The sequence below is a fragment of the Littorina saxatilis genome, linkage group LG1 (assembly GCF_037325665.1).
Source record: "Littorina saxatilis isolate snail1 linkage group LG1, US_GU_Lsax_2.0, whole genome shotgun sequence".
Taxonomy (NCBI): Eukaryota; Metazoa; Mollusca; class Gastropoda; order Littorinimorpha; family Littorinidae; genus Littorina; species Littorina saxatilis.
Window position 1 is genome coordinate 109,138,324 of NC_090245.1, and position 13,746 is coordinate 109,152,069.

General features: G+C 42.1%; 1 protein-coding gene across 1 annotated transcript in view; it reads right to left on the minus strand.

The window, feature by feature from the left end:
• Positions 1 to 995: 995 nt before the first annotated feature.
• The window catches only part of LOC138949691 (uncharacterized), a 39,285-nt gene continuing 26,534 nt past the window's right edge, over positions 996 to 13,746 (minus strand). The window contains exons 5-9 of the mRNA XM_070321479.1: positions 9,350 to 9,524; positions 7,801 to 8,628; positions 6,369 to 6,555; positions 4,030 to 4,089; positions 996 to 3,674 (exon numbers count right to left, since the gene is read on the minus strand). Of these exons, the coding sequence (XP_070177580.1) occupies positions 3,571 to 3,674; positions 4,030 to 4,089; positions 6,369 to 6,555; positions 7,801 to 8,628; positions 9,350 to 9,524 (1,354 nt within the window). The 3' untranslated portion in view covers positions 996 to 3,570. The remainder of the gene's footprint in view (positions 3,675 to 4,029; positions 4,090 to 6,368; positions 6,556 to 7,800; positions 8,629 to 9,349; positions 9,525 to 13,746) is intronic.

Here is a 13,746-nt window from a genome sequence, read left to right on the forward strand (position 1 = left end):
AGGTATGACCATAGACAGGGCATACCAGATCTACTCACATACAACCAATACATTAGGTATGACCATAGACTGGGCATACCAGATCTACTCACATACAACCAATACATTAGGTATGACCATAGACTGGGCATACCAGATCTACTCACATACAACATAATTATATAACCACTGTAAGACATTCTTATTCTTATCATACATACAACTACTGTAAATGTTGCAGGTGGTGAAACCATTTCTATCATGGCTTGAAAGCCTTGGCGCATTAAACTTGTGCAAAACAAAACATTGCTCTGTTCTTCCCAAAACTTGAAACCTTGTTAGTGCTTCAAACAACCCAGTGCCTCTTTCCTCTTAGAACAGAATTCTTTTGTTTTTAAAATGTTTGCCTCATCAACAGTCATAATGTTTTTTAGATTACGTTTCTATCATGATTAATGTTCTAGAAAAAAAAGTAGTTTCTTTTGTCATCCCCTCAGAAAAATGTGGTGAGACTGAGAGAAGCAACAATGACAAACAGTGCCCTGTCCAGCCCTTGAAATCTGCCACCAGTCAAGGTCACATCTGACCAGGGTCAAATAACAAGTTCAACTTGCAGCGTGCGCAAAATACAATTTCAAAGTAATCGTCTAAGTTTACATACAGACAAGGACAGAAAGTTCTTGCATTAAAATAACACCATCTTGCACAAATAAACAAATAAACTCAAATATCTTTTTGTTAAAAAAACAATACAACTGAATCATCAGTGAGTTTGACAAACTAACACTTTCATAATTGTTTGCTGACAAAGCTGTTGCTGTCTTCTCCTTCACTGAGATCAGTGTAATGAAACTCAAACTGCAACGACTCATTCAGTGATAAAAATGGATTAATTGCGACTGCAACCGTCACTGAACCATACCATTACCAACATCTTCACTGAACCATACCATTACCAACATGTTCAGGGGCGGACGAGGGGGGGGGGCACAGGGGGCACGTGCCCCCCCCCCCCGAAAAAAAAGAAAAAAAAAAAGAAGAAGAAAAAAAAACGATTTTTCTATGGTGATTCTATGACCATTTCTAAGTTCAAATGGCACCAAATGGCACCATTTTGCTTCTTTGGGCACATTTTTTTTCCGGGGGGGCATGCCCCCGGACCCCCCTAACAAATTCGGGCGCTTCGCGCCCATCACATTCACTTTCGATTCAAAGTGCCCCCCCCCTTACAAAGCAACTGATCCGCCCCTGATGTTCACTGAACCATACCATTACCAACATGTTCACTGAACCATACCATTACCAACATGTTGACTGCAGTACAGAAACCAGCCAGACTGTTGATTTTTGGCGGATGTCTAAGTTGAAGGCTAATCTTAGGATAGACACAACTTTTACCCCTTGACGCTACCTCAAAACTAAAATAAAGGTAGGCGATGCAGGGTCATGCGGCAGTTGAAGCGGAAAAAGAAAACAAACAAACAAACACGTAAAGACAAATAAAAAGAAAAACGTGATGAGAAACATGGTGTTAACTGTCAGATCTTTCTTCACTTAAAGTTGTTAGAAGATACACAGCAAAAATGCTACTAAAACAGTAAAAGTGAAAGCATTAAAAAGTACAGATCAAAAGAATGAACTTCCTACACTGTTAAGCGTGTGCAGGGAAAGAGATCTCAGGCTCAATGAGGTACATGTATAATATATTCTATGTGCTAAGGCTCACTTTAAATTCCCGCCAGCCTGAAACACACGTTGTGAGATATTTGTTAAAGCTCAGTTACTTCCCTTCATTCTGTCCGGGGGAAAAAAGCAGCAAATGAGCCGATCTTGCAGATTCATCATTTTCTCTGGTCATGAAGACTGAACAAAGCATACATGTAATGCTATTTTGCCTTGTGCATTTATTCATGGAGTAATTGATTTGTTTATCTAATCATTGCCCTTCTAAAGAAAGAGATACTGCTGAGGCTATCTTCATGACTGTAAAATCATCTATATTCTCATCTATAATCTCCAGGCAGCACATAATTATAAATAGAAATCTAGAAAACTTACAGAAGATCTCCATGCAATACTCTCCTCTCTTGATTTAAGTAGCAAGCCAAGGTGCACAGAAAAGAACAACATCTGAAAGCTCAATGTAATATGTGATCACGGAGATATGCTGTCTGATAATGCTAGCAGGTATCCGCAACACAACAATTCATGCTGAGGGTGGGGGTGGGGTGGGGTGGGGGTTAAAGGAACGATAACACTCTTCATTGCATGAGCATGCAGTAACAATTATACATCCCATTTCAGTTTTCAACAGGAAAATGAATCTCCATTTAAAAGGAATGTCAACTTAGGTTTACAAAAATGATGGCTAGATTCATGATGCTGCTCCCTTGTTTTAGATAACATAACACACACGCACACATACACACAGCAGAGCACAACCAACTGTTATTTACAAATTTAACAGCTACGAGCATTTTCACCTCATACTATCCCTTGCTTGTGCTGTAAACAGCCATTTCATGTTCTATAAACGTTAGTTCTGCAGACGAACATTTCATGTTTTATAAACGCTAGTTCTGCAGACGGCCATTTCATGTTCTATAAACGCTAGTTCTGCAGACGGCCATTTCATGTTTTATAAACGCTAGTTCTGCAGACGGCCATTTCATGTTCTATAAACGCCACTTCTGCAGAAGGCCATTTCATGTTTGACAGCTGCTAGTTCTAAACAGGTAAACAAAGACCTGCACTGAAGTCACAGTGAGGAACATGCATCAGTAGTTCTCAGGCTTTTCTGTTGAGCGCTTGCTGTTTCTCCCTTGCAAAGACCTGTTGCCGTCCAGTGTAGGGGGAGGATGCCAAGAACACAGAGCAGCTGTCATTGAACTCCTTGCCAGATCTGTTCCAAGCACCTGTCCCAGATCCTGTTTTGTAGTTAAAGCCTTTCACAGCACTGTTAGAGCCAAACAGTGATGCTAGAATCCAAACACATACATATAGTGTTCTGCCAGGGAAAGAAACCCTTCCTGTAATATTCTACACACAGTAACACAGCCACTACACTCAATGACATTTCAGGAGACACAGCCACACGCACACTAATAACAGCTGGCAAGACTGAATATTTCGCCTGCAAAGGAGCTTGCATGACACAAAAATAAATCAGCTGAGGTCCTTTTTTTGAGATTCATCTGTGAAATAAAGATCTCCTCAAGGCAGCTTAGTCACTTGCATTCTTCCGACGTCTGGAAATTAGATTTGCTGCATGTCTTTTCTAAACCCAGCACAATTCGCACGTTTCATTTGAGTTTCAACTGTGAAATGTGCACTCCACGAAGGCTGGGACTCTCAGTACGCAATATGCCACAGAACCCAGCGGTGCACTGCTGGCTTGTCTCTAGGAAACACGCACACCCTGTTTGTGACCTGGTGCTAACTGTTGCGCTGCACGTCAGCCAGACAGGTCAGACGTCATCCCCAGCAGCAAAACGCCGTGTCACCACAATGAGCAGCAGGACGTGTCTTTACTGGTGAGCGCTGACAGAGATGTTCAGCTTCACCCACACAGTGAAGAGAATCCACCAACACCTACTGCTTGGGCATGGCGCTCAGAACGTCCGGGCACTTCTCTATCACCTTGGCAACCAGGTTTGCAATGTACGTGTTCAGGTCGTCGTTCTTCTTCTGTAAATCTGCCGACACAACAAAAACAATATCATTTTTCTGTAAATCTGCCGACACAACAAAAACTATGTAATTGTTCTTCTTCACTGCCTTCCATCCTTATTAAACATTAAACAATAAACATTGAACGTTAAAACTTAAATAATGAATGTTAAACAATGCACATTAAATAATGAACGTTAAACAATGAACATTAACAATGAACAATAAACATTAAACAATGAACATTACACACTAAATGTGCTTGAGCAGACTATCTGAACAGTTGCACAATTCTATAAGCCATAAACAAAATTCTTCTCTCATCCTAGCACGGATACTTAATGAAGACATCGTGCCCAGTGTATTAGTGTATAAGCCTACCTTGGTTCTCCTTCATCAGTCGAACAATTTCCTTTTGCAGATCAGCTTTATCTGACGCACCTTGACAAAGACAAACACAGTGTTACACTTCTGTTGAAAACTCCTTACAATCTTCAAAAACAAATCTAAGAAATAATAAATCATGAATTCAATGAAAAGCACACAACAAAATTAGAGAAACATACAGGGAAAGGCTTTTAAAACTAATCTGATCACAATCCCATGATGCACTTGCAGAACATACAGAATAGACCCAGACACAGGATATTTCCCACCACACAACCTCCATTGTGCTGTTTACTTTAACACAGTTTTGTCACCTTGCCAAAAGCGTACATCAGGAAAAATCTCTGAAATCTGCTAAACTTTTCATCTAAAGAAGTTTTTAATAACCACAACACCTCGTATTTTTCTACAGAAAGTCTTACAACAAGCATGGGCGACCTATACTAAGGGAAATAATCAAGGGCAGAATCTAGTAGTAGCCTCATTACCTCCCTTGAAACCAAATCACAAGGGCTGCCCAGGAAGACAACACAAGGCATGTTTCACTCTACAAACAAAAACAGAAAAAATAATCCCATCTGCCAACCCGACTTTTTTGTCACTTTACCCTAATCCCCTCTTTTCTTTCTTTCTTTATTTAGTGTTTAACGTCGTTTTCAACCACGAAGGTTATATCGCGACGAGGGAAAGGGGGGAGATGGGATAGGGGAAAGGGGGGAGATGGGATAGAGCCACTTGTTAATTGTTTCTTGTTCACAAAAGCACTAATCAAAAAATTGCTCCAGGGGCTTGCAACGTAGTACAATACCTTACTGGGAGAATGCAAGTTTCCAGTACAAAGGACTAAACATTTCTTACATACTGCTTGACTAAAATCTTTACAAACATTGACTATATTCTATACAAGAACCACTTAACAAGGGTAATAAGTGAAGAATTTTATGGGTGAGAAAAGGAAAGTAAAAGGACTTTGGGGAGGCAGAAATAGAGAAGAAACAAGAAAAAGATCCTAATTAGGTTCACGGCATCGAGAGTGATGCGACCTTCTCTCAGAAGTTAGAAGAGAAGGCTCCCCCATCCACCACCCGGGGGACGCGCCTCTACGCCAATTAGGGAGCGCGAGGATCCCCTCTATTACTATCTTTTTTTATTTTTTATTTTTTTTTGCCTTGGCATAATGTTTAGAGCGGGGGTGGCACGGTGGTTGGAGTGCTTGCCTCTCTCGCGTGTGGTCAGAATTGACCCCCGGCCCCAGTCAGGGTAAATACAAACAAGAAGGGCAAAGCCCATACGACTCACATGCTTGACCTTGACCTTTACATGACCTTGACCTTCAGGGTCAAGGTCAAATAACTAAACCTAGCAATGACATCATACACTAAGAACTGCTTTACACATTTTTCCTACCAAAATACATGTGACCTTGACCATCCAAGGTCATGCAACACAAAGCTGTTAATTCAAGACATAGGAAGTACAATGGTGCTTATTGGCTCTTTCTACCATGAGATATGGTCACTTTTAGTGGTTCACTACCTTATTTTGGTCACATTTCATAAGGGTCAAAGTGACCTTGACCTTGATCATATGTGACCAAATGTGTCTCATGATGAAAGCATAACATGTGCCCCACATAATTTTTAAGTTTGAAACAGTTATCTTCCATAGTTCAGGGTCAAGGTCACTTCAAAATATGTATACAATCCAACTTTGAAGAGCTCCTGTGACCTTGACCTTGAAGCAAGGTAAACCAAACTGGTATCAAAAGATGGGGCTTACTTTGCCCTATATATCATATATAGGTGAGGCATTGAATCTCAAAAACTTCAGAGAAAATGGGAAAAATGGGAAAAATGTGAAAAATAGCTGTTTTTTAGACAACATTTATGGCCCCTGCGACCTTGACCTTGAAGCAAGGTCAAGATGCTATGTATGTTTTTTGGGGCCTTGTCATCATACACCATCTTGCCAAATTTGGTCCTGATAGACTGAATAGTGTCCAAGAAATATCCAACGTTAAAGTTTTCCGGACGGCCGGACGGACTGGGGGGACGGACGGACGGACGGACGACTCGGGTGAGTACATACTCACTTTTGCTTCGCATGTGAGTCAAAAACCCATTTTTCCAAGCACTCTCCAGTCCACCCAGCTGGAAATGGGTACCTGACCCTATTGAGGTCCGGGGAAGGCAAAGGCAGCGCGGGAGAGGAGATGGGCACCGCCCTCATAAAGCTGGCCCTTGAAAAGTTGAGACCTCTATCATCTGGCTCCCATACCATCAAATATGGTAATGGTAATACCTGTAACTTTCATAATAGTTGCTGCCACTTACTTGACCGACCCTCGGTGTCGCGTTGGATGACCACCACAGACTCACTGGCGCGACGTGCGTGTTTCTGATGGTTCTTCTTGAAGCGGCCGGAGGGTTCGGGTTCCTCGTCCGACTCGAGGGCGGTGGTTGACTTGACCCTGGGCAGTGTGGAGCTGACCCCTAGAGAGTTGCTGGTACTCTTCTCTTGCTGCAACCAGGGACACACAATCTACATCATGCACGTTACAGACTACTCTATGTGGAGCTGACCCCTAGAGAGTTGCTGGTACTCTTCTCTTGCTGCAACCAGGGACACACAATCTACATCATGCACGTTAGTCACAAGACAAGATTGTATTTCAACCATGTGCAGCACACAAGGAAAATTGCTTGGCTTGAGTACATTCAAACACAACAAAATACAAGTTGCGTAAGGCGAAATTATTACATTTAGTCAAGCTGTCGAACTCACGGAATAAAACTGAACGCACTGCAATTGTTTTCACCAAGACAGGCTTTGTCAATCCCCGGCATAAGGATATCGCTCACTTGTCACGTGCAAAACGAGGTGAAATTGACAAGCCAGAATAACGCGGTAGCATATTGCGCCAAGCAGGAAAGCGCGCTTTTCTGTTTTTTGTTTTTTTTTACTTTAAGGGCTTTTTTTAAATACAGCATAATATATCGATATGTTTTTGGAATCAGGAAATGATAAAGAATAAGATAAAATCAATTTTGGATTGATTTCTAACATTTTAATTGTAGTACTAATTAACCTATTTTCGTTAATTGTGATCACATTTAAAAATAACCATGACATATGTATATATTTTTAGATTCAGAATTTGATGAAGAATACGATGCAATCAATTATAAATCTGTTTGCAAAAAATCAATTTTAATGACAACTTTAATGAGCAAACTAATTAACTAAATTTTAAGCTTCCAAGCTGAAATGCAATCCCATAGTCCAGACTTCGTCGAAGATTGCTTGACAAAAATTTCAATCAATTTGATTGAAAAATGAGAGTGTGACAGTGCCGCCTCAACTTTTACAAAAGGCCGGATATGACGTCATCAAAGACATTTATCTAAGAAATGACAAAAACGTCTGGGGCTATCATACCCAGGAACTCTCATGTGAAGTTTCATGAACATCGGTCCAGTAGTTTTCTCTGAATCGTTCTACACGCACACACATACATACATCAGACCCTCATCTCGATTCCCAGTCAATGTTAAAACATTTAGTCAAAACTTGACTAAATGTCAAAAGAGCTCACCAAATGTCTAACACACACACACACACACACACACACACACACTCCACATTATCAAAATTCACCTGTTGAAAATGTTCAGAATCACTAGCCAAAGGTTAGTACATAATTTTTTTAACTTTAAGGGCTGCGAGGTGAGACATAACAAGGGAGACCATCAAACCAGAGCGTACCTGTGATGAGGAACGATGAACTGAAGTCCTGTGTCTGTCAGTGCCGCTGGGTGAGCTGAAGTCGATATCACCGAACGACGATTTCCCTCTGGGCGGCGCCTTGGGAGAGGGCTCCGGGGCGTCTCGTTTGGGGGAGGGGGGTATGATGATGGGGGAGGGGGGGACTTGCCTCTCCAGCGTCCCGTTCTTCTCGGCAGTGCGATCGACGAAAGTGAAGACGTTCTTGATGACGTTCTGTCCGCCCGACACGGTCTCGATCCACAGGTCTCCCTTGCCGGCCGAGCTGGGCTTGGTGGTGACGTAGATCCGGGTCTCGGACTCGAACTCTATGGAGTCCAGCAGATCGCTGCCGCACAGCATGAACTCCATGATGTCGGACTTGCCCAGCCCCAGGTTCCTGCCTTCTATGCAGAGCTTGGTCCCGCCGTGCACGGTGGCCATGTTGGGGATGACGTTGGAGACGATGGGAATCTCGGCCCGGTCCAGGCCAGACGACATGCTGCCGAACTTGTTCTTGTTGGACGGCTTGTGCTCGTCATCGTCCTCCGCCATGCGGCCGATATGGAAAATGTCGTGCAGCGACTTGGACAGCTTCTTGTTGAAGAAAGACAGTGTGCTGCTCTTCCTCCGCTCCTCCTTCTCCCCCCCCAAGCTGCCCGAGTCTTTGCTGTCGCGCTTCATCGCTCGCCGCGGGAGGGCCGGGGAGATGGCCAGACTGTGGCGCAGGCGAGCGAAGCCGGTCAGCTGTGCGGGAGCCCCAATAGTATTGCTGCCCCGGATCTGAGGACTGACCGCCGTGGACAGGGGGCGCTGCTTGGACACGTAGGCCTGCACAGCACAATACTCATCTGATCTATCTCATCTGATCTATCTCATCTGATCTATCTCATCTGATCTATCGCTGCTAGGACACATAGGTCTGCACATCACAATACCTAGCTTATCTATCTGATCTATCTACCTATCTTATCTATCTTAACTTATCTAATCTATCTTATCTTGTCTATCTGATCTTATCTATTTTATCTATCTGATCTATCTGATCTGATCTTATATATTATTATCTTTTCTTATCTATCTTCTGTTTTCTTATCTTTTCTTATCTATCTTCTGTTATCTTATCTTTTTTATGTTATCTCTCATATTATCTCAGGTGCAGTAAAACCCTAGTGTCAGTGTTCACCTGGTAGAGCAGCTCTCTCTCACCTGGTAGAGCAGCTCTCTCTCACCTGGTAGAGCAGCTCTCTCTCACCTGGTAGAGCAGCTCTCTCTCACCTGGTAGAGCAGCTCTCTCTCACCTGGTAGAGCAGCTCTCTCTCACCTGGTAGAGCAGCTCTCTCTCACCTGGTAGAGCAGCTCTCTCTCACCTGGTAGAGCAGCTCTCTCACCTGGTAGAGCAGCTCTCTCTCACCTGGTAGAGCAGCTCTCTCTCACCTGGTAGAGCAGCTCTCTCTCACCTGGTAGAGCAGCTCTCTCTCACCTGGTAGAGCAGCTCTCTCTCACCTGGTAGAGCAGCTCTCTCTCACATGGTAGAGCAGCTCTCTCTCACCTGGTAGAGCAGCTCTCCATGCGGGTCGGGACATTTCTTGTGAGCCTTGAGCGTTGTCTTGCGCACTTGACCCTTGGCGTTTGTCAGTGAAGTGACCGGTATGGTCACCTGGCCCAGCACATCCTCCTTCTCCGTCACCGTGAAGAACACGTGGTCAGCCTGAGACTGCACACAGCTGTAACACAGGTAACATCACACTTATTTCATTGGTCAGCCTGAGACTGCACACAGCTGTAACACAGGTAACATCACACTTATTTCATTGGTCAGCCTGAGACTGCACACAGCTGTAACACAGGTAACATCACACTTATTTCATTGGTCAGCCTGAGACTGCACACAGCTGTAACACAGGTAACATCACACTTATTTCATTGGTCAGCCTGAGACTGCACACAGCTGTAACACAGGTAACATCACACTTATTTCATTGGTCAGCCTGAGACTGCACACAGCTGTAACACAGGTAACATCACACTTATTTCATTGGTCAGCCTGAGACTGCACACAGCTGGAACACAGATAGGCATCACACTTATTTCATTGGATCAAATACATGCAAAAACCATTTGAACAGCACACTGCAAAACAAAATTCAAGGCTGTAGCTTCAAAACCACACGAGAAAACCACAAGATAAAATTTTGTATTGACTTACCATCCACACAAAGAAACAAGTCGCGTAAGGCGAAAATACAACATTTAGTCAAGCTGTCGAACTCACAGAATGAAACTGAACGCAATGCAATTTTTCAGCAAGACCGTATACTCGTAGCATCGTCAGTCCACCGCTCGTGACAAAGGCAGTGAAATTGACAAGAAGAGCGGGGTAGTAGTTGCGCTGAGAAGGATAGCACGCTTTTCTGTACCTCTCTTCGTTTTAACTTTCTGAGCGTGTTTTTAATCCAAACATATCATATCTGTTTTTGGAATCAAAAACCGACAAGGAATAAGATGAAAGTGTTTTTAAATCAATTTCAGAAATTCGATTTTGATAATAATTTTTATATGTTTAATTTTCAGACCTTGTTTTTAATCCGAATATAACATATTTATATGTTTTTGGAATCAGAAAATGATGAAGAATAAGATGAACGTAAATTTGGATCGTTTTATAAAAAAAATAATTTTAATTACAATTTTCAGATTTTTAATGACCAAAGTCATTAATTAATTTTTAAGCCACCAAGCTGAAATGCAATACCGAAGTCCGGCCTTCGTCGAAGATTGCTTGGCCAAAATTTCAATCAATTTGATTGAAAAATGAGGGTGTGACAGTGCCGCCTCAACTTTTACAAAAAGCCGGATATGACGTCATCAAAGACATTTATCGAAAAAATGAAAAAAACGTCCGGGGATGTCATACCCAGGAACTCTCATGTCAAATTTCATAAAGATCGGTCCAGTAGTTTACTCTCAATCGCTCTACACACACACACACACACACACACACACACACATACACCACACCCTCGTCTCGATTCCCCCCTCTACGTTAAAACATTTAGTCAAAACTTGACTAAATGTAAAAACTGCTCATTCCTAACAATCAGTGATACTTCGGTATAGTCAACTGCTCATTCCTATCAATCAGTGATACTTCGGTATAGTCAACTGCTCATTCCTATCAATCAGTGATACTTCGGTATAGTCAACTGCTCATTCCTATCAATCAGTGATACTTCGGTATAGTCAACTGCTCATTCCTATCAATCAGTGATACTTCGGTATAGTCAACTGCTCATTCCTAACAATCAGTGATACCTCGGTATAGTCAACAAAACACTGCTCATTCCTATCAATCAGTGATACTTCGGTATAGTCAACTGCTCATTCCTATCAATCAGTGATACTTCGGTATAGTCAACTGCTCATTCCTATCAACCAGTGGTACTTCGGTATAGTCAACAAAACACTGCTCATTCCTATCAATCAGTGATACTTCGGTATAGTCAACAAAAAACTGCTCATTCCTATCAATCGATCAGTGGTACTTCGGTATAGTCAACAAAACACTGCTCATTCCTATCAATCAGTGATACTTCGGTATAGTCAACAAAAAACTGCTCATTCCTATCAATCAGTGGTACTTCGGTATAGTCAACAAAAAACTGCTCATTCCTATCAATCAGTGGTACTTCGGTATAGTCAACAAAAAACTGCTCATTCCTATCAACCAGTGGTACTTCGGTATAGTCAACAAAAAACTGCTCATTCCTATCAATCAGTGGTACTTCGGTATAGTCAACAAAAAACTGCTCATTCCTATCAATCAGTGATACCTTGGTATAGTCAACAAAAGACTGCTCATTCCTACCAATCAGTGATACAATGGTATAAGTCAACAAAACACTGCTCATTCCTATCAATCAGTGATTCCTCGGTATAGACAACAAAACACTGCTCATTCCTATCAATCAGTGATTCCTCGGTATAGACAACAAAACACTGCTCATTCCTATCAATCAGTGATATTTCAACAAAAATCAAAACTTCAGTTTTTATGTCTGCCTTGCAAACACTTGAGTCAGACCTGGGAACCCCTGTTTTGCACTTGGAGTATTCTCAAACAAACTTGGAGTATTCTCAAACAAACTTGGTGTATTTTCAGAAAATCTGAGCGTACTCCACACAACATTTGAACATCCATGATTCAAACATGCTTCACATGGATCCGTCACACCGTTAATTAAGCTTACCAATTAATTTGAAAACAAATGTTCTCTCAATGGTTACTGACAAAAACTGTAATCATGTGTCCAAATACTGGATCAGCTTCGGGATGCGCTTGTGAAGAAAAGTAGTCTCAAAATTTTTCTCGTCGTATTTTTTGTCCACCGATCGTACTGATCGTATTCTAGACAATCATGCGAACAAAATACGACAAAATCGTATGGACTCCCAGGTCTGTTCAGTGCTTGAAAAAGCAAGCTTCAAAGCGAAACAAAAAAAACAAGCTTCAAAGCAAAATAATTTCAGTTCCCAACGCAGAATAGACCTTACAGGGAGACAAATGAGATACACACAAATCAGCCATCGTCACTCCCCCCACCCCCCCTGACACACACACACACTTAATGCTGTGCACTCACTCACCATTTCCAAAAGCTCAATACTAGCTGTATGTGCAATCTAAAATCAGGTTTACTCTTGCAAATGGACCTGAGTCACAGTGCACAACACAATAACGACATGCTGATCTAGTCAAACGTTAACTACAAATCTAAAGTTGAACAAGTCACACTATAATAGGCTCCCGAGAGATAGCTCAGCGAGTCACAGTACACAACACAATAACAACTGGCTGATCTAGTCAAACATTAACTACAAATCTAAAGTCACACTCAAATAGGCTCCCGAGAGATAGCTCATTGAGTGACAGTACACAACACAATAATGACATGCTGATCTTGTCAAACATTAACTACAAATCTGAAGTTGAACAAGTCACATTCAAATAGGCTCCCCAGATAGCTCAGCGAGTCACAGCCTCAATGCTACAACAAATGACAGCATTCAGAAATGCTGACCAGGCTACAGGTTGTGGCAATGTACTGTCTACCGGTACGAAAGCCAGTGTAGTTTTGACATTGATTCACTTAAAATAAAACAAGAAGGGCAAAGCCCATACGACTCACATGCTTGACCTTGACCTTTCATGACATCATGCACTAAGAACTGCTTTACACATTTTTCCTACCAAAATGCATGTGACCTTGACCCAAGGTCAAGGTCATCCAAGGTCATGCAACACAAAGCTGTTAATTCAAGACATAGGAAGTACAATGGTGCTTATTGGCTCTTTCTACCATGAGATATGGTCACTTTTAGTGGTTCACTACCTTATTTTGGTCACATTTCATAAGGGTCAAAGTGACCTTGACCTTGATCATATGTGACAAAATGTGTCTCATGATGAAAGCATAACATGTGCCCCACATAATTTTTAAGTTTGAAACAGTTATCTTCCATAGTTCAGGGTCAAGGTCACTTCAAAATATGTATACAATCCAACTTTGAAGAGCTCCTGTGACCTTGACCTTGAAGCAAGGTAAACCAAACTGGTATCAAAAGATGGGGCTTACTTTGCCCTATATATCATATATAGGTGAGGTATTCAATCTCAAAAACTTCAGAGAAAATGTGAAAAATGTGAAAAATAGTTGTTTTTTAGACAACATTTATGGCCCCTGCGACCTTGACCTTGAAGCAAGGTCAAGATGCTATGTATGTTTTTTGGGGCCTTGTCATCATACACCATCTTGCCAAATTTGGTACTGATAGACTGAATAGTGTCCAAGAAATATCCAACGTTAAAGTTTTCCGGACGGCCGGACGGACGGACGTCCGGACGGACGGACGGACGGACGGACGGACGGACGACTCGGGTGAGTACAT